General features: G+C 35.2%; 1 protein-coding gene across 28 annotated transcripts; it reads right to left on the bottom strand.

Annotated features, from left to right (window-relative positions):
* Window positions 1–66: 66 nt before the first annotated feature.
* Window positions 67–21,438, bottom strand: LOC147391537 (uncharacterized). Of its 28 annotated transcripts, none has more exons than XM_086458099.1 (14): window positions 18,768–19,290; window positions 18,469–18,644; window positions 18,175–18,264; window positions 17,696–17,768; window positions 17,525–17,588; window positions 15,980–16,021; window positions 15,744–15,848; window positions 3,734–3,793; window positions 3,402–3,520; window positions 2,308–2,451; window positions 1,404–1,501; window positions 976–1,096; window positions 779–850; window positions 67–414 (listed from the first exon to the last, which is right to left on the bottom strand). In XM_086458099.1, the coding sequence occupies exons 5-9, from the start codon at window positions 17,561–17,563 to the stop codon at window positions 3,440–3,442; spliced, it is 327 nt and encodes a 108-aa protein (XP_086314225.1). In that variant the 5' UTR covers window positions 17,564–17,588; window positions 17,696–17,768; window positions 18,175–18,264; window positions 18,469–18,644; window positions 18,768–19,290; the 3' UTR covers window positions 67–414; window positions 779–850; window positions 976–1,096; window positions 1,404–1,501; window positions 2,308–2,451; window positions 3,402–3,439. The 28 variants fall into 28 exon arrangements, 11 of the variants coding, with proteins under 11 accessions (XP_086314225.1, XP_086314227.1, XP_086314228.1 ...); XR_015182676.1 differs by adding exons at window positions 19,830–20,069; window positions 20,191–20,302; window positions 21,168–21,438 and having other exon boundaries at window positions 106–414; window positions 15,744–17,588; window positions 17,696–18,264; window positions 18,768–18,925; XR_015182677.1 differs by adding exons at window positions 19,830–20,069; window positions 20,191–20,242; window positions 21,168–21,438 and having other exon boundaries at window positions 106–414; window positions 15,744–17,588; window positions 17,696–18,264; window positions 18,768–18,925.
* Window positions 21,439–22,172: the final 734 nt, after the last annotated feature.

Raw genomic sequence — 22,172 nt, 5'->3', positions numbered from 1 at the left:
AGATTTTTTTAATTTTTAATTTCTTTTATTTTAAAATTATTTGTAATTAAATACCTATTTATACAACCTATTAATTAAACACAATTACTTAACAATCTTTGGATACAATGCACTTATAATCAACCCGAACTAATTAACTTTAGAAATTCTCATAAATTACAAAGGAGTACACAGTAAGTAACTTTTGATACATCTCAAGTCTCAACCAAACAAAGCAACCACCTCATTACAACAACTCTATAAAAATAAAAAACCCTCTCCTCTTTGTAGACTCTTAGATTACAACATTAATTTTAACTTACAACATAAAACCTAGTAAAAGCATAAAAGCAAATGTGAATAAGAACACAAGTTCTTTTATCAGGACCTTCAAATGGTTCCCAGGTGCCGTTTAAATCGTTATGCTTTAAATTCCTGCCATCACATTTTCAAACTATCAACTTCCAAACATTTATCTATATATTATGAGGATACATATAGTTCATTTAAGTAGATTTGCAATTTCTTTTTTTTTTCCTTGTATGGTAATTATAACAACCAAGTTCGGATTCGATAGTTATGCAATGGGGTTCAATTCAGTTTAATTTGGACAAATCAAGAAAAAAAATTTGCAAAAATTTTGGGGATTGTTCAAAGCCTCATAAGATCTTTGGCACATGTTCCAACTTGTGCCAAAGATCATGGAAAATCTAGCCCACAACATGTAATAACATATGCATTGCACTTAGATTCATTTGTGAACTATTTCATATTATTTTGAGAGTCGGCAGATACTTACACTGTTTGTAATTGAGGGGAACTGAACAGGTGATGCGGTACTTCTCCTCGAAGTTGAGTGTCTTCCATGGCCCTACATGACAAGATTTGTAACATCAGGAAAATAGATTGAAACCTTCTTTTTTGTAAGAGATCTTGTGAGATGTAGAGGGAGAGAGATACAACGTGGTCAAGGACTTAAATATAACAAGCACTTACATGGAGATAACACGTGATTCGTTGCAGTGGATTCCCACCCAATTATCACCACAAGGATCTGAACCCACCCAATTTGGTGGAGTGTTCTCCTATACATCCTTCAAGGAGTTTAGAGCAGCAACTACACAAGGAGAAGCAAAAGAGTGTACACTATAAGCCTAGTCACATAAAACTGAATTGGATCAATCAAAACCAAGTATGGATCACTGATTAGATCTTAAGATAAATGCCCATGGGATTGTCTTCAGAGTCAGCAAAATGTCTGGCATAACAATTACATATACTTAATCAAATTGGCAAGTTTTTCTCTGTGTCAAATTCGTTCTCAACAGTATACAAAGTATGATCTAATAACACAAAACATACCATATTTGAATTCTCTAATGGATAATTGATGACAAACTATAGACGACAATGATACTACATACCATCCGACATGTCAGTCACCACCATTACAGCCGAGAGTTGGAGCATAAGAGCAAGTAGTGAGGCATGGATTGTTCGGTCCATTGGTCGAATAAACATCCTGAAAATCATTGTATTTGATTGGTTGGTAAACATTCTTCAAAAAATACTTCTATTACAATTGCTTTTGGCATATAACCAATTCTAAAAAACAAAATCATTTCAACCAATAATGATTTCTACAGGCCCATACAAAAGAAATTCTTTTTTCTAAAAAAAAAAATGAAAGCTGTAGCCCCTCATGTTTAAAAGAATACATATTGGATAGGTTCTTGTTTAACAGAATATTAAACCAATTATAGGTATAATAATTCAAATAGAATATTAAACTAATATAAAATACTTCAAAATGGGCTTACATGAGTCCGATAATTCAGTTTTATCTGTAAATACCATTTTGATGGCACCTTGACCATGTCTCTGATTACCCAAATAACATGCAAGTTATTATGACACCATGAACCGTCCCCGATTAAGCTATTAGCTCAATCCCATTCAAAAGTCATAGAAGAGAAATTAAGTCAATTTTGTTGACAAGGAGCACTTCATCTAAGAAGTAATCGATACCAACTTAAGCGTACAAGTCTTTCGAAAACCTAGTGGGGAGTCAGTACTTGTGGCAAAGCATGTATTAACATGGAAAAGCAAGTAGAGATAAGTAAATACACCAAGTTGTGCACTCAGTTGACCAGACAAACCCACATTTCCAAAATCACTAAAACAAGACATGTGAAGATAATCACATTCACCATCATGTATGCTATACCAATCATAAGCATTTAATATTGCAAAAGTGGTACAATAAAAAGTTGGTAAAAATACATGGCATAGATAGAAAGAAGTAATATTCTTTAAGGGATGAAGTACCTGCTGTAAAAGGAGTTACACCACTTAGTAAATGGTATAAGGTAATTCCAGCACTCCATACATCAGATTCAGGTCCATAATTCTTTTTCAACACCTCCGGTGCATCATAATAGGAACTTCTAACTGGATTAGAGAAAGTGTCCCCTAAAAGGAGAAAAAAAGAAGAAAGAAAATTAGCTCTAAATTGTGTTGGAAGTTATGAACCTATAGTGTACTGGGTAACAACATTGTAATCCCAAATCACAATTCTTAGTTGCGTGGTACTACAATTATAAATATTAAATCCATTTGATCCAAGTCCAAGAAGATTTTAGAAGGAAAGAAAGAAAGAAAGAAATGGATTCATTTTGAAACAAGATGAGGCACAAGAATTCCATAAACTTTGAAGCACAACGCAACTTGTTTTCTATTGGTTCAAAGATTTTGCTTTCAGATGGCTTGTAAGGTCATAGGGTCTTGATAACTGAAAATTTTATTAAGAGAAAGAATGTTCACAGCAAAACAACAGAAAACCCAGATCTCAAGCATCACCAATCCTATTTTCTCCAAAACAGAACTCAACTAATGTCGACTTATTAGATTTCCACAAAAAACTCAAAAGTATTCAAAGAATTAACAGATGATGGAAGCCAACATAAACAAATCATTCAAATTAATTATGAATTTAGTACTATTCTGGTTCAAAATTCTACCCACTAAACCTCCCAATTCAAAGATTCAAAAGCATCATCAACCCATAATGAACTAAATCCAATTCCTACAAAAAGATTATGCCAACTTAACCACATCAAAACAAAAAAGATGACACAAAAAATTATCTAACAGAACCTAGAATCAAGAACTAAAAACAGAGAAAATTTGGCAATAATGAACCAAATTGATTTTGGCAATACTGATATTGTACAAATTAAAAAGAAAATAAATTTCTGCAAAACACAAAATTTTCAGAAAGAACTAAAATGTGAATATTTATTTAAAAAATTTATACAACGTCAAGGGATCTATGAAGTTTCAGATCAAATGATTAGATCCTATGGAAACTAAGAAAGTACCAATACCAACTAGGAACCAAAATATGAGGAAAGGATACAAACCCGCGTTGTAGCTAAAGCAAGGGAAGATGATTCCTGTGCTACAATTGGCTTGGAACTAGTAAAACTGAGTTTTGTTGCACCATTGGTGGATGCACCAGCAGAGGTTGAAAAAGGAACACCTGTAAAACAAGTTGGATGATAAAAAATAAAAACTTCAGCAATGAAGCCTCTATATTCCAGTAGGTCTAGGATACCAAGCATTTCAAGAAATATGCAAGTGATTAAGAAGCAAAGGGCAGCACTGAGTAGGGAATCAAACAATCAGACACCAAAGAAAAAAATATTTATATCAAGTAACCAACGTTACAGAAACAAGTTTTCTTTACTCTTACCAATCTCATCTTTTCAAGCATTTCCCCAAAACTTAATACCTTAAGCTCTGCTTCATCAGTCTACAAAATGAAACTTAGTGAGAAAAGTTCCCTACCAGATTTTTAATCATATAGCTGATTTTACACTTATGAAACTTGTGGGAATTTCAGTATCAAAGTTTAATGCCCAAAGTCCACATATGGTGTACCAAGAATTGGAAATCTATGCTTCTATACTGTTTTTATTAAGCGATTGTGTTTACAAATGTTTGTGTTGTTTCTAGGTTTGTTGTAGTAAAAAAAGAGACTCTTAATTGGTTTTAAGAGGATCAGAGTCTAATAGGTTATAGGAGCAATATTAAGGTTCTGTTCTAAACTGGATGCACATGATCTCACAAGTATATGCAGAAATTGAATAACAGAATTGTCGTCATGTACCACCTTCATGTCAATTACTAACCTCACCTTGCTTGCCTAGCAAATTAGTCATTCCATAGTCCAATAGATCTTTTAAAGAATAGACTAATCATATGAGAATAAATATAAGTCCCATTCCACATATCAGTACTCAATATCAACTATCATTTTAGGGACTAGAATGAGAGGTAGTGGCAACTACAATTGCTTTGCCAAGAGCTGCTGCTAGTATTGCATGACTAGAGGCAAAAGTATATATTGCCATAAGAATGGGAATCCCAAAATGAAATTTTCCTGTAGAATACCTTTGTGGCATGGCAAATCCATCAGATATACATACCATGTGCCAGAACAAGTTTTGACACAAACTTTTGTTATCATAGATATTTCAAGAAGGACATCATACACCAAATTCACAAGACACATACTTATTGGAATATGATTGCATTGTGGTTCTATAAACCTTACAAATTTTGCTTGCTTAACATCCAAACACAGATTTCAATGATTTTGATGCCATTTATTTTATATAGAGGTTTGTCACCTCAACATCTAATACTGTGAAACAGGCTATTTCACTAAATTATTTAAAAGACCATGCAATTGCAAAGTGTTAAGAGAATAAGATGCATCGCAATAGACACATGAGGTATTATATCTTTGTCAATTCTCAAATATTTATACAGGGCTATGTCAAAATCAACAAAAAAAAGAGAAAAAAAAAAGAGAAGGATGGTTGCACCCAACCTAACCACCCAATTAAATTTGATACTTTGGGCATTGTAAGAAAAGTTGATGTGCTTAGAAATTCTCTATTTTTGTTTTAGAAAATAAGACATTATGCTGGAGTAACAAGTATTGAAATTAGAGTCATGCTGGAGTAACATTGAAATTGATATTGTTTCGCACAGAACCATAGATGCTTCTCACCTCGTATTTCAATGAAAAGTATTTATGGTTCTGTACACATCCATATCAGCAATGTATGAAACGATGTCAATTTCAATGTTACTTCAACCTTTTCCTTCAAATTAATCCAATCTGTGGCATGCCCCAAGGGTGTCAAAGGGTACTCAAACGTAGTTGGAACCAATTATGTGGTTTTTGGATAGTGGAGTGTTGTTTCACTTATAACTTGTTTCTAAGGTTACTAAATGGTCTAATTAAATATTAATCAAGAAGATACTTAGGTATAAATGTACTATTAACTAAAAGTAGAATCCAAGGTTAATGTAAAATCTGTTTTTACTTTCTTCAAGAATATAGAGAGCAACACTGTGTGAATACTTAGCAACACTGTGTGAATTTTTCACTTTGGCTTAAAATCATCAATCTTACCTGGTTAGCAATGTGGATGTAATTCACAATAAGAAGACAATCACCAAAAACTAAAATATTTCTTCATATCCAGTACCCTACTTATCAAGCATTTGGAGGATCACTTGTGGTTCCAACTTCTAAGGGTCTCATACCTAGAATCAGGTCGATAAGCACCCAAACCGATGTCATATTTAAGATAATTGAAGTATTTGACCTTGGATTGACTTGTTATTAGGAAAATGATGAGTCAGACTGGTTTCTATAAAAAGAACATCACCTAATTACATGAGAAACCCCAAAAATTGCATAATTTTCATTCAAAGAACTTTAAATTGGTTAGCTGAACCCATCTCATAATCAAAATCGAATACAATACATGATAACTTACAGAAAAAATAAAGGAAACATTCATTGTTATAGGAATCATACATGGTTCTGCGATTTGGATTCTCAAAACCTCAAAGATCTACGAAATTTGCGATTTCGATTATCAAAACCTCAGAGAATGTGAAGAGGAGATGAGACGAACTAGAGAGAGAGAGAGAAATACCCTTAAGAGGGAAAGATTTCCTCCATACATCGAAACCCTAGATGTAGAGGAGATGAGACGAAGTTTTACAAAATTTCGATGATACAGGGAGAGAGGTTTTTCGCGAAATTTGTTAGTTTTCGCGCGCAGATAGGTTTTAATTTCTATTTGACCGTGTTCTATAGTGGCGCCTATTTTGGCCGCCGCTAAACATCTGCCGCTAAATGTAAGCATTTTTGTTGTGATGTCAAGCTTGAAAGAATGCATTGATCCAAATTTGATGGACTTATATCCTCATGATTGTGTATACAAGGTAAGCATTATCTTTATGCAAATAACATTGTCCAAATAAATTATTGGAAAGGGGTGTTTGGCCTGCTAAGTATCCCAGCTGCACTGGTCTTTTTGGTTGGAATGGTGTTGAACAAACCCCATGTTCTCAAGGAATTCTCAAGGATGCTGGATAATCAGGTATGAGTAACAATCATTGGTGACTAGGTGAAATTGAATATGTTAAGATTAACATGCTGGATACAGTTGTTTATAGAAGTTGCACTCAATGTTCTGTTTGGTCTGACTTATTTTAACCTTTTCAGATTGCAGTTGCACTCAATGTTCTGTTTGGTCTGACTTATTTTAACCTTTTCAGATTGCAAGGCATCAATCCATTGTTCTAGTTCTGCATTTATCCCATAGAGATGTATGTATGTTCAACCGTTGTTGTAAAACCTACTATAGTAGGTAAATTGTTTGCGTAACCTCCAATTATTTTCATGCTAGCTACAACTTCTCATGTGTTCTTATTTCTTTCTTAATAATCATCATATTAGATCTCTAGGAACTCCATTGTATGATTCCTCTTTGTCAATAAATCCATGTGAAAAATGTTGTTAGTATTTTTTTTTTTTTGTATGTCACAATTCATATTCATAATTGATTTTATCTTGATTGTTCTAGGGCCTGATAGCTTTGATATCTTTCAAGGACACTCGAAAGCTACCATGCTTTTGATATTAAACAATGCAGCTCAGGGGGATTTGTCCTCATTTTTCTTCAGATATGCAGGTTAGATTGTTCTTCTTCAACTTTCTTATTCTTCACCAAATCTTTAAGTAGGATATATTGCACCATGTATCACGAACACTAAAATGAGAACAAAAAATTCCCATGTCAGACATCTTGAGAAAGTTGTAGGGGAAAATGCCTAATAAATTTATCTTTTTTGTTTTATTTTTATTGTTTATGCATTGTTGCTTTAGTTTTTACATACAACTCCCTAGTACACTCATTCTAAATCGGTGACTTTTATGAACTAGTGTTCTATACATTAGTAAATATTTCTAGGTCCTTTATATTAGGCACTTTCATTTGTATTCAACTTATTTATGCTTCTGATTGGACTGTCTTTGGAGCTGAATAGTGGACATGAAGGTTTCTCACCTCATAGTCCTTGGTTCTTTGGTTGATCTGGAGCACTTGCTTCTCGGACACTCCTTTAAAGGTGCGGAAGTTCATCGGGAGAGTATGCAATGTGGTGATACGAAAGGCTGCTCGATTGACAGTTGTGGGCATTGTGGGGATCTTAAAGAAGATAGGGAGGGATGCAAGTGAAGGCATTGCTTCTTTGTAGGCACTTGTACTTGTGTAACGATTGTGAAAGGTTTATCGATGCATTGTAATTTTGAATTTGTAAATTATGACTCATTGTAACTCTTTTTGTGTATAAATTAATTTGATAGAGAACCTCGATGTCCTCTATTTTGAATGTGGCTAATAGGTGCGCAGAAGAAAAAAATTAAAAATTAAATGTTTTTTAAAAGTTCAGATATCAATTTCTGATAATTTTAGATATCGATTTGTAACCGTCGTCTAAAGTCTCAGACTTAGGACATTAGTCTTATAAAATCTGATGTCTAAACTATTTTTTTGGGTTATATAAACTCAGATTTGGCGGTTTTTAGCCGTTCCAAATTCTGTGTTATAGAACGGTTTTTAACCGTTCCAAACCCTGGGATATAGAACGGCTTCCAACCGTTTAAATTCATTAACGACGCCTCGATTAAAGACGGTCGATAAACCGTTTCATACTGGCTTAGGAACGGTCATACACCATTCCTAATTACCATATTTGTTGTAATGTCAATGTTCCTTCATATATTCTCTTACTATCTCTATCCATGTCATTTTGGTTCTCTTGCCGTTTTAGAATCCTCAAGTTGCAGCCAAACACTCTTCAACGATGTTGTTATTGGTTTGCTATGCAAATTCTCCAACCACTATGCTTAATTTTATCTCCAATTGGAGATATTTCCAAATCCTCTAAGTATACTCGTTTCTGATTTTGTTTTTCCTAGTTTTATAGGTCAACGTCCTCTGCTACGCTTCTTATACGAACATGTTGGTTGTCAATACAAACATGTTGTTTGTTGATAACCAAATATTCAGTTACATATATAATGGCTGATCTTGATCACATAATACTCTAGAAGCACTCTTCCACTTTTCCACCCAACATTAATTCTATAGGTCACATTCCCACCAATTATTCCATCTTTTTGTATAATAATTAACAAGTGTTTCATCATTGACTATATTCTAACTTGGTCCAATTTATATTAAAATTTTGAAGTCACTTAGCAAGGTCTTAGGATGAATTAAACATTCCATCCATTAAACAAGAAATGTTCTCTCATACGGATAGTAGAAATCGGTCTTCTAACTGGTGAGTAATAATCATCATCGTGAGGGGCTCTGATGATGGTTGTTCGAAGGTTCAATCACTACAGAAAAATAGGACTATAGTGATGGCTGTGACTGTCGTTCTAGGGAAAAACACTGTTGCAAAATCATATAGCAACGGCCATGCTGGCCGTTGGTGGTCATTGCTAAAAGCCCCATTGCTGTATGTATTATCGACGACCAACTATTCCCAAAACCGTCGTTAAGCACATGACTTATAGTGACAGCTGTTATTGGTTGTCGCTATAAGAACTTCTGAAAAAAAAATTGATTTTACACATACCCTCGCCCCCTCATGTGTTGCTGAATATTGGTGATACCCCAATGTTCTGAAATTGATGACCTTGACCCCAACTACCAACATGAAAATACCCAAATGCCCCTCGTATTCAACTTTCAACATGGCTTCAACAATAGAGTCATTGCTAACAAAATTAGTTGAGTTGATTTGTGAAAAACAGTAGTATGGTTGACTTGTGTAATCAACAGTATAGTGCAGTTAGATTGGTTTGGGTAAACCAGAGGTGTAGTATGGCACATTTGCGTAAATACGTTGAGTTACATTAGTTCACAATGATCATACATGTCCCTTTTGCTCTTTATTTTTGTATTTGTATTATAGCATATTGTAACTCCCTCTGTGCATGCTTCCAAACATTTGGGGGCATTCTTGCACTCTGCATCTTTCTTTCCAGGGCAACAACATCATCCTCATCATCATTGTGGAGGGATAAAATCGTCTCCTATCAGGATCGTCCATTCACACCATCAATGCGTATCTCGAGGTGGACACATGGCATCATTTAAAGAGAGGTCTATCTTATTAGGGAAGATTTCAAATTTAAAAGGATTATTCTCCTTGTTATGTAATTGTTAATTTGAATAAGGGGCAAGGTGATCAATTGTAATTAATTAGTTAAAACTCTAATTAGGGTTTCTCTATTTAAAAACCTAGAAGCTATTGTAAAGGAGGAAGGAGGAAAGATGGAGAGGGGGAGATGAGGCTATGTAAATCTGAGATCTATAGTGAAACGACTCTCCGAGCCCGTGGACGTAAGCACGTTTGCCGAACCACGTAAATATCTTTTTTGTGTTCTTTCTCTCTTTCATTATTTTTTCATGATTTCTATGATTTATTGGTGAATGATCATGTTAAAAATTAGATCTCGAGGTCAATCACAAAAATGACCTCCACAATTGACGCCGTTCGTGGGAACGAATAATGAACCACGAAAAACCACATAGTTCGGTCAAGAGTCTCAATCAGAAGTAGGAGGTTATCGTGAATATTGGCATTTTTGTGTTTAGGATTTTTTTATTTATGATCGGATCTAGGATTTTCATAGATTGAATATTTGAGTTTGCCGATGGATGCATCGTTGGAACCCAAAGTAGGTCAAGGAAAATCGCACAAAAATGGCAAGTCTACTATTGCAAGAGGATGTTATTTGATTTTAACAATAATAAAAATAAATAAAAAATAAAAAATAAAAACAAAAGAACCGTGTTCAAGGGGAAGTTCGTATGGGCGTTAGTGATAGGAGAGAGATAGAAGGGACTTCAATGCCGGAGGATCAGTGGCGGCGCCATATTCATGGAGGATACCATATTAGGGTTCTTCTGCCCAAAATTTAAAACCCTAAACTCATTCTTACAAGCTGATTCATCTGATTCGATGGACGTTTGATCGAGGGATTCGAGAGCTCCCCTAGAACTTTTATGGGTTTTCAATGGTGTTTCTCTCTCAAGCTTCCCTCGTATATGGTTCTACTATTTCCTCAATTTGCAGAAGGAGTTCGAATCGAAGTGAACCTCTTGAAGGGATCCTTTTGAAAGTGGTTGTCGGACAATCAGATAAAGAAGAAAAATCGGAGAGATGGTGGAGGATGGATTGGTTGTTGTGTTGATGGAGTCGTGGGCTGGTAGGGGTTGTGGCATGGTACAACAATATGCCTTTAATGGTGGTTTCAAGAACTACTTATTGCGTCTAGGAGGAAAACAGAGAGGAGAGGTGCAAGGCAACCATTAATGGTAGCTCTGGTTGTAGGAAAGGTGAAGATCGATCGGATTTATGAGTTGGGAGCGCTACCGACTTATCTTTTCATTTTCGTTGGACACATGGGTTCGATTGAACAATGGAGGAACACAACAAGGCTTCGAGTTCTCTTGAATATGAAGGAATCCTAGGAACCATATACAAAAAGGTATTAATGGCGTTAATGAAATCAACCCATGTCAGGTACTTTTTTAACCTTACATTTTTCTTTCCCAGTAGATAGTAATAAGGGAAAACGAGTTAAATGTATCCTACGTGCATCAATTTTGATGATAAAAGTGGGACTTGATTTTTGTATCTATGGACATCAAGTATGATGTTAAAAAGAACTTCAAATCGATAGATAAAAAGTAGAGGGGTAAAAGACTAAACTTTGATGCATGACTTATACATCAATCTTGATGTATAAATGATATTTAAAAATGATGAAAGATATTTTCAAAGGCTGAAATTTAGTGCATGGCATACACATCAATTTTGATGTATAAGACCCTTTTTCTTGTTAAACTCAAGTAATTAATAACATTGAAAGGATAATATTACTCAATGCTTGACCTACACATCAATTGTGATGTACATTAAAATCAACATTGTTGTATAAAGGTATAAAGGACTTGAGTACAAGTTTATGCATTGGGATTTCCAATTCTCATTGAATTGCGTCGAACAATTGTGTTGCCTAGGGGCTCAGGTCGTGCCCATAATTGAAGGTCCCACGTGACCTAATTTGTTATACGAGTTAACTCATCATGAAATTAGTGTGGGGGCTAATGCTTGGGGACTTAGTTTAAGTCCAATTCATTAGGAAATTTGGTTAAATACTGTACTTTGAGGCTTATTTATGTCGAGCCAAATTCTTATTAGAAAGGTGGGATTGACAAATAAATTTGGAGGATAATTCTATGCCTAATTCGGTCGAGTCTACAGATTTCGTTGAATTAAGTAACTTAATTTATAATTCAATTTATTGTTGTATGATTGGGGGATTAGTTCGAGCTCGTAATAAGGGTCCTATGTGACCCAATTTGTTACTTGAGGAGACTCGATTTAAAAGTAATATGGGGGCTAACCTCGTACCCAATTTGATTGAATTTAAAGACTCCATTGAGGTGGGAGATTCAGCCCATAATTCTAATCCACCAAGATAAAATGATTATATTCTATGAATGTTGTGATCTCTGTAGGTTCAAGTTTTTCAGGTCGATTCAACAAATTTTTATAAGGCAAGAAGGTCAGTTCCCTCTGTGGACCCGTGTGTCACTCTATGATGTGAGATACACAAAACTCTAATAAGGTTGGTTCCTTCTACGGACCTGTGTGTTACTCTATGAGATGAGTGGCACGAACTCTAATAAGGCCGGTTCCCTCTATGGACCCGTGTGTCACTCTATGAGGTGAGTGGCACGAAACTCTAATAAGGTCAGTTCCCTCTGTGGACCCGTGTGTCACTCTATAAGGTGAGTGGCATGAAACTCTAATAAGGTTGGTTCCCTCTGCGGACCCGTGTATCACTCTATGATGTGAGATACACAAAACTCTAATAAGGTTGGTTCCTTCTACGGACTTGTGTGTTACTCTATGAGATGAGTGGCACGAACTCTAATAAGGCCGGTTTCCTCTATGGACCCGTGTGTCACTCTATGAGGTGAGTGGCACGAAACTCTAATAAGGTCAGTTCCCTCTGTGGACCCGTGTGTCACTCTATGAGGTGAGTGACACGAAACTCTAATAAGGTCGATTCCTCCCGAACTCGAGCGTCACTCTATGAGGTGAGTGATGCGAAATCCAATACGGTCGATTCTTCTATTATCAAAGTCTTTGATCGTTTTGGGATCCAAGCCCGATCTGGGACTTTGATTCCTCCTGGACTCGAGCGTTACTCTATGAGGTGAGTGATGCGAAATCCAATACGGTCGGATCTTCTATTATCAAAGTCTTGGATCGTTTTGGGATCCAAACCCGATCTGGGATTTCGGTTGGTTCTGTGGTTATTTATCAAAGTCTTGGATCATTTTAGGATCCAAGCCCGATCTAGGATTTCGGTCGGTTCTTTTCTTATTTATCAAAGTCTTGGATCATTCTGGAATCCAAACCAGATCTGGGATTTTGATAGGTTCTTCTATCACTTGCCAAAGTTTTGACTCATTATGAAAATCAAGACCAGCTTGCGGTCAATTATATTATTGAAGCATTTACTAATTATGGGAACTCAATCGAGTTGGATATCAAGTTTGCAAAAAATAGGCTTAGGGGATCAAGAATCATATTAATTCAAAAATCAGGGATGGAGTTCACTCAGGTTAGAAGTATTTCTCGAAGGCGGATCTCAATACATCGATTTCCACCCTCGAGAGGGGGATATGTGGAAGGATAAAATCGTCTCCTATCTAAATCGTCCATTCACATCATCAATGCACATCTCGAGGTGGACACGTGACATCATTTAAAGAGAATCCTATCTTATTAGGGAAGATTTCAAATTTAAAAGGATTATTCTCCTTGTTATATAATTGTTAATTTGGATAAGAAGCAAGGTGGTCAATTATAATTAATTAGGGTTAAGACTCTACTTAGGATTTATCTATTTAAAAACCTGGAGGCTATTGTAAATGAGGAAAGACGAAAGATGGAGAGGGGGAGATGAGGTTATGTAAATTTGAGATCTATAATGAAACGGCTCCCCGAGCCCGTTGACGTAGGCACGTTTGCCGAACCACGTAAAAATCTTTTTTTGTGTTCTTTCTCTCTTTCATTATTTTTTCATGATTTCTATGATTTATTAGTGAATGATCATGTTAAAAATTAGATCTCGAGGTCAATCACAAAAATGACCTCCACAATCATCATTATCACCAAACTCTTCTTTTATAGCCCTCATCTGAAAAATATTATTTAAAGAAAAATTTGGCAAAGTTAAAGAACAATTTCAGAGAATATAAAACTATAATTTTTTTAGTAGTCAAGCTAGACTAAAAGAAATTTTCAAAGTATCCTGAGAAACAACACAAGCACGCTGAGAAAAACATAATGAATGAAGCAAATTTTTTAAACTAAAATTATGAAATATGATAAAATAATCACAAAACATGAAATATTTTTTTTTATAAGCAAAATTTTTATTGAAAAAGAGGAGGCGAAGGCAGTCACCCAACAGTACAAAAGAGGGGACAAGAGAAATAGACTAAACATCAAAAAGACCAAAACTATAATACTCTCATGCATCACATAGAGAATCCCGATTAACATGAAGTCCTCAGAAAAAAAAAAAAATCCTTTAAACTCCTTAAAAATATTGCTCCAAGAGAAGAATAATCCCAAAATTGATGCAATGACCTCATGATGAGGATGCACCTCTCCATCAAAGATCCTAAAATTTCGCTCCAGCCAAAATGCCCCAACAGATAGCAAAGAGAGTTATAGACTATAGGATTCTTTTTATATAAAAATAACTTTCAGGTGCCAACATTGAAAAAGATCCAGGGCTGAGGACGGAAAGCACCAATGAAATTTGAAGAGCGATAGAAAATGGCTAAAGCTTCTCTTATAAAGGGACAGTGAATAAGATTGCCCAAAGCATGGTATATTTGAGATAGAGAATGCATGAGTACTCAAAAAATACAGGTATAGAACTTCAAACTAATAATCTCCATTTGAAATATTAAGCAACCCAGTAAAATCCTTAAGAACCAAACGATCTATAAGCAAACTTTATGTATTGTCCAACTTCTAGGGCATGCTGCATAAGGCTCCAGCCCCACATGAAGTAACAATGATGCTAAACAAAAACAAACTTTTCTAATGAAGCAGTTGCCAACAATCACTATATGAAAAAAGCCCATATTTGACGGACCCTCCTGTCAAATATTCTCTTGTAGAATTTTTTTTTTGGACAGCCTTAGACTATCAAATTATTGGAGAATGGGTTCAAAAAAAAATCCATAGAGTATGACCATTGAATTTGGAGGTTTAACAAACAATAGCACGGTTCTCTAATTCACCAATCACATGAATAAAAAAAATCAGAAAAATAAAAAACAAAACAAAAATCATAAAACAAGTTCCAAATTAAATTAAACAACTCAAAATTCATTTTATATATTGAAATTTCATTACTAAACAAGCTCTAATTGAAGCAATTGGGCACTTACATATGACATTGAGTCAAATATTGCTTAGAAATAAAACACAATTAAAACACAATATTGCCTTTGATCTCTTCTAGCTCTCTCTGCTCTATCGTATCCTCTTACCATGTCTAATCATTTCCTGAACTTCAGCTTCAAACTCAGGTAAAGAAAAAGACCTTCGCCATGCCAAATTTCATGGACCCGAATAAGAAGGTTATTAAAGATAAAATCACAAATACAGTAATTCACGGGTCTCGACAACGCATTTCCTTGAAAGATAGTGGAGCAATTGTTTCTCCAAAACATCAACATGGGTTGCCTATACAACCAAAGGCAACTCTTAACATAGAAATAGAAGATTGCTTGAACCAATGTTTATATGTAGAATTTTACCTAAGAAGAAAGATCATCAGTTCTATAATATGAACAAACTGCATATAAAGGAAAGAAAACTAGCGTCCTGTTGATATGGAACATCTCACTGTCACTTGTTCACTGCAAACCATTACACATGCTTACAACTATCAAAGCTCTGTTCATACAATAAGAGGGATATTTTCCCCTGTACTTCCTTTTCTTGTATGATGTTCACAGTGCTAAAAATTCAAGGATTTTTCACAAGAGGTTGGAGACGTGGTGGGGGCGCCACGGGGGGAGAGAGAGTAATATGGTCATTTTCGATTAGTTACTCGTAGAAAACTATGGGTCAAGAGGGGAAAATCAGTTTGAAAGTGCAGGGGCATCTCAAATATTCACCAATATCCAAAAGGGTATGTCTAAATTGCCCAAAAAAATATACGGAACTATAACAACTTTTCTTAGGTGAAGTTGAAGATAACTTACAAGAACAACTTGGGCACCAAGAGCTAAGGCTTTGAAAACATCTGTTTCACGTTGGACTCCTCCATCAAGGAGGACAGGAACTCTTCCTCCAACAGCTTGAACCACCTGCACTTAAGCATCCACAAAAAAGCTTATCAAGGCTTGTTTTCAATCATTCGGAAGTTTTCTTGACAATGATCCTAATAATCAAAATGTTTCTAAAAGAGAAATTCCCTGATTGATATTCCATAGCTTACCAGCACCATCATCACTTCCACTAGCCAATTTTGTTGGATCTGCTAATGAAAAATCAAACAGATTTTACTGAATGCAATGGAATGCCATGCAGATTTATAAGTAAATGTGCCTTTTGCATTAAGCTTCCAAATAGTGTTTAATCCTACTTCTCATTCAGCCTCAATAAAGGGTGAGCCTCCACATCTCATTCAGTCTTTTAAGTTATCCGGATAGAACAAATTTTGAAACCCAAGCATTAACATTGTTGCCCATACAAAAGATTGGTCGTCTACCAAATTGCTCAATCAAAGACCCTCTTTCCAGCCAACGATATTTTAAAAAATCTCTTGTTGTACCATCTCCAATTATGAATTTTATGTGCCTCCCAGCCAGATTTCTCGCCCTTATTATACCTCTCCAAGCCCAAGAAGCATCTCTAGGAGGAATACATCTCCATAGATCTCCATTTTTTTTTATGTATCTAGCTCTCACCCATGTTGACCACAAGGTCTCATTTTTAACAACTTTCCATAAGAATTTCATAAGGCCAATAGTATTCCAGAATAATTTCATAATTCCATGTCACCTACTAATTTTCAATAATCCCATAAGGGGATTAGAGAAAATAAATTGTCCATCATATTCTGTCCATAACAGATTAGTGACTTAAACTTCAGATTAGTGAAAAAAATTATTTAATAGATCCTACAAGAGGGGTGTCTTTATAAATGCACCATGAATTTTGGGGTAGTATCATAACACCCCAGTCAGTAAAATCTTAGGACAATGACGGTAAAAACTATTTCTTTTACAAATATGTACCAAAAAAGGTCCCTTCTAAAACATTCCGACTGTCAATCAAGGAATTTCTTAAAAACTGAGAAAAACGAAATCGATTGGTATTGAAAGAGGTAGGATTCAAACCTTCCAACAGATTTACAAACTGTCACTTTTGATCACTCGGCCTCCTCTCCCCCTTCCTCCACCACCCGTCTTAGTGGGTGAAAGGTACTCTTCCTCTGAACTAATATCGTAAAAACAGTGACCTTACGAAAATTTGTGGTCCAAAAAATTCAACATGTAAACTTGTACTCCATAGCCTAAAACTGAAAAGGAATATATACTAGTGTGGTGCAAGTTTATTGGGAATAAGTCTACAAAGTTATGGTTCATTCACATTAATATATAATTGAAGAAAGGACCTCACGAATACAATACATAAGAATAGTGTACATAATGAAAATAGCTAGGAATATCTCCAAATAGGCAATTAAGCAAAAATGTCAATTGTTCCAATCATGTTTTTCATTGTTAAAATTCTAAATCCTTGAGATATTTCATTTGAATAAATTTAAGATGAAGCACTTACTTGATGTGGGTTGTGGAGACTAGATAGTGTTGGAAAGCAAGTGAAAAATAAGTTAGAAAATTCAGAATATCAATCTGAATACTTAGTTGCCTAATTATAAATGAGAAAACTTGATGTGTTGGTCATAAATACTTAGTCAATTGTTATGACCAACCAAATGTAGCCAAGTGGTTCACAGTTTTGGGCCAATTCTTACCCATATCTCGACTTGATACTTGATAGTGACCCCAGCCATGTCTCCATCATCGTCAGTCGTAGACCTGAAGAGCCATTCAAATAGTTAGAACGAGAGCAAAACAAAACGTAGCTGAGAGGGAAATTGATGGAAGATGGATGACAACTTGTCGAGTTAATGCAAGGAGATGACCTTTAAATATGCGTTATTGATTGCTGTTCTATTTCGTGGTGGACCTGAAAACCCATTCCAATAGCTAGAATGCCTGAGGTGAAAACAAGAGGAATTCATCAAAATAACCTTGTCGGCTGTGATTATACACCTTATTTGTTCAAAACTGACCACAATTGCCATCTCTCGGCCTAATATTGTAGAAGGATAATTGAACATAGGATCCAAAAGCCGAAAATCTCTGGGATTTAGGGAACAATGTCAGTGGCCTCTAAAACCTTTGAATTCCCATCCTGTTCGATCCGTATCCAAGAACGACCTCCATGGCCTCTTTTTTTTTAGGCTCGAATAACCAAATCCCTGATTGAGATGATTTTCAGGCCCTTTTATATCAATTCTTGCAGTTTGAGAAGAGGAGGGCTCGGTAAGGTCAGGGGAAAGAAATGGAACTCGCAATTCTTCCTTTAGATCTTATCTTTCTTGACATTAGAACAACCTACCCCAAGCCAGAATTCTGATTCGTGTCAACTTGTTGGAGTAAGCTGAGAAGCAAATTATTCAATTTAACAACTCTAGCGATCATTACTCGCCTGGCAAGTTCAAAAAACAACAGACCCAAAAAAAAATTGGTAAGTATATGATCTTCTAGAACATCCGTGAGTTGAAAAATAGTAAAATTCAAGGTTGAAAATTCTAATCCTAAACCACACTCTCATGCCAACTACTCATCCATAATGCATAAAGTAATTAATTTCACTCAATTGATAACTTGATGACAACTAAAAATACTTTACCTTCAGCTAAACAAATTATGTTCCAACAAAGGCGTGTTGAAAATTTGGGATCAGCTGAACGAATGTTAATTCACAAAGGAAAAGATGAAATGTGGTGATATTCCATCTGCCATTTACTGGAATTCTCCTCCAACCTTCGACAAGGAAGCATGGAGTGACATATCTTCAAGCATACACTGGGAATAGAGGAGAAAGAATAAGAAAAAAAAATTGTCATGGAGTTTTCCATATTTCTGCAGCTCAAATGTCCCAAATACATAAAAATCAAACTAAATTTGAAAGTAGTTGACCCAACTAACCTGCAGTCTGGTGGAACACCCTCTTAGCCAAGTTTGGAAGAAAAGCAAGCGAGAAGGAAAAGCACGAACAAATAATCCATTTTAATATACTAGACAAGCACTCATGCATGCCAAGTTATCAGTGAAATCCTCCATAAAATGTGTAGTCTCTAAGACTCCTGAAATTCATTTTACAAGGGGATCTGTTCAGATTTCAAAATGGAACTATTCTCTTGAACTTAAAATATATATCTAACTCAAAATCTTTAAAACACATCATGATATTTTCAATGTTCTTTCAATACTCTAGACCAGTTGCAGGGAAAGAATCATTTCGATACTAATTTGCTGAAATAGGTAATGCAATGTCCGTGGCCAAACCAAAAAATATCAGTGGCAATAGCAACATCCAGACATAAAACTGTGCAGAAAAATTGAATTTATAAGAAACATAAACTGCAAAGCAACCATTTTTCTCAGGACAATGCTTATTTGACATTTTAAAATACAAGAATGACATATAACTGAATATATATATATATATATATATATATATATATATATATATATATATATATATATATATATATATATATATATATATATCTGAAGTCTGAAATTTTGAAAGAAACTATTATGAAAAATAAATAACCATGGAAAATATATTTCGTATAGAAATGATTAAATAATCATGGGAGGAAAAAGGAAGAAAAACAAACTTTTCTCATTTTCACCAACAACCAAAGCATTCAAGACAAGTTTAAATGACTCGTAAGATTCAATGACAACACATTTCATATATCCGTTATCCACTCTTTACTTGGAATCATCGGCGTCGAAGACATCTACAAGTTGAATGAATCGAACGACATAGTTTAATGAAACTTTCAACAAATTGAAAACAAAATGTATCTTGCCATAATCTCTTATAGTGACAAACTATCTAATTTTGTAATAGGATAAGATTTGAATAATAATGTTAGTGATAGGAATCTAACCACAACCAATCCAAAAATGGCAAATAACATGCAAAGTAAGAATAGTATATAGAAATTATGAATAAAGAGTGAACGATGTAAGTACACGTGGTCTGGATTCTCTATACAAGCCTTTTCTGGGTTGCCAGAGTTCTTGAAGTTATCTAAAGCTTCAGCTGTTATGCTCTGTTTGGAGACTTGGTATTTTCAGATTCTAGTTTTGATTGCTGGGTTGCTCAAGAATCCTGAGCTGGCGTTGGATTCTCTCTCTATTTGGTAAGAAAACTTGGAAACTTTTTGATGTGTAGATTCCAATAAAAAAATGCCACGTGTTCTGATGTTGGACCTAAACACAAAAAAATCATCCTGATTGATGATTTATAGCCATTTGATCTTGGTATCTTAAAAAAAAGCTTGAAAGAATTTAATTAAGATGATCTTTTTATGTTTCTAAACATCAATCATACCTTGCTGCCCAAGATTCTTGCAGCTGAAAATTGACCTTGCTGCACCATATTGCTGCAGAAAGTGACTTTTGTTAACCATCCCAGCCGATCCCCCAATTTCAGTCCTAAAACCCTGCTGTCCCAAAATCACATACTAGCAGTCCTCACATACCCAAATACCCATCCTTTTTAACACTAAAATCTAATTGTAAGGCATGCTAACCCAAAAATCTAATTTTAAGGCATCCATACTTCCCAAAACCCCTACACATACAGTCCTTTGCACCAACCAAACCCAGTATACCCCTTCCACATAAATTCCATCAAACGATTAACACCTCTAATAAACCAATTGACCATTCCTTTGAACATAACTACTATTAATACTGCTGGGTTCTTTATTGAATGTTTACTACATGTTCACAATTGTAAAACTTTATATTTACTCAATCACACATAGCCAATTGAGATTATGAATTCACTTCCTTACGATCAATCCACGCAAGAGTACATATTTCAAGCTCCATTAATCAACATAGTTGTGTTGTTAATTGATGAAAGATGTAATGAAGATCACCGCATGCACATGCTTGCAAAGAATGTGAGCATTTCCCAGAAATAAAAAAATTAAAATAATTTGCACAAGAGTAGGGCTGGCAACGGATCAGTTCACCATATAATCTAGATCTGATCCGAAAATTTCACCCTACAATCCAAATCCGATTTGAAAATTTCAGCCTACAATCCAGATTTGATCCGGTTAAAATTTCATCAATCCTAATCCGATTCAATCCAATCGTTTTTTTTTTTTAAAGTAATCATGTTTGGTGAAAATAACACCTACAGTTAAGTTTTGAGAGGGAAAAAAAGAAAGAGATTGGGGAAGAAACCCTCGTTGAGGACGATGAATTTTAGGAAAAAAAATAATTTAAGAGATCGTCTATGGAGATGCAGATCTGCACTCTGCAATTGAAAAAAGAGGAGAGAGAGAGAAGTACCTGCGTCGATCTATCGGCCGAGATAGAGACTGTGAGAGGTCGATCGATCGATCGATGACAGTGAGAGAGGGCAAGGTCGACCAAGACAGAGACTGTGAGAGGTTGATCGATCGATAGATGACAGTGAGAGAGGGCAGAGAGAATAAGAAAGAGACGAAGATAAAGAGATGATGCAGTCGATTGATGAGAAAGACGAAGAGATCGATGACAGTGAGAGAGGCAGAGATAATGAGAAAGAGGCGATGCAGTCGTTCGATGAGAAAGACGAAGAGATCGATGAAAACGTCAGAGAAACAGAAGACGAAAATGTGATCCACGGGCCGCGGATTTTGGATTTTAAAATTCCACGGGCCAAGCCCAACAAAAAAATTTTATATAAATTCGGGATTTTGACGTAGTGAATGTAACATGTTTGTTCAGAGCTATTTTCATTGGCCACCTATTTTCAAGAAAATGGAAATCACTTAAAAAGCTTAAGTGAGTGAGCAAACCTGCTGTCTCAGAAGAAGTTCCTTCTATGATTATGACAATTGTCCTTCAACCTTTTGTGTTATCTTCTTAGCTACACAAATTGACTGTTACAAGGAAACTATTATATGCATGCAAAGTATCTCTATCTGTAAAAGTCACAGGTGCACTAATTCACGATTGTAATTTAACCCAATATTTACCTGTAAATGTCTGTCAACTAACTCAGTGGCTTTTGAAAGCCTTATTTTCAAATCTACTGATTCCAACATAGATAGCTTCTCCTCGAAGCTTATTTCAAAGCTAGCAACAAAAATATCCACTAGTCTGTGTACAAGAACAATCTTGAGATGAACTTTTGGTGCAAGCAATTTGAGGACTGGGACTATTTTGTTTTGAGAATTTTGTTCTTTAAGTGACATCTTGTTTGTAATGAGCATAACTAAGCCATATTTGGCCTTTTTTGTGTTTTTGCTTTTGTGTGTTTCATGCCCTCATTTGTTTTGGTTTATCTTGCTGGTAGATTTTCTCAACCTC

Source organism: Akebia trifoliata, chromosome 11, assembly GCF_017979445.1.
Source record: "Akebia trifoliata isolate Shusen 1 chromosome 11, ASM1797944v1, whole genome shotgun sequence".
NCBI classification, from domain to species: domain Eukaryota; kingdom Viridiplantae; phylum Streptophyta; class Magnoliopsida; order Ranunculales; family Lardizabalaceae; genus Akebia; species Akebia trifoliata.
The sequence above is the reverse complement of the archived record's forward strand: the minus strand, read 5'-3'. Positions and strand labels throughout refer to the sequence as shown.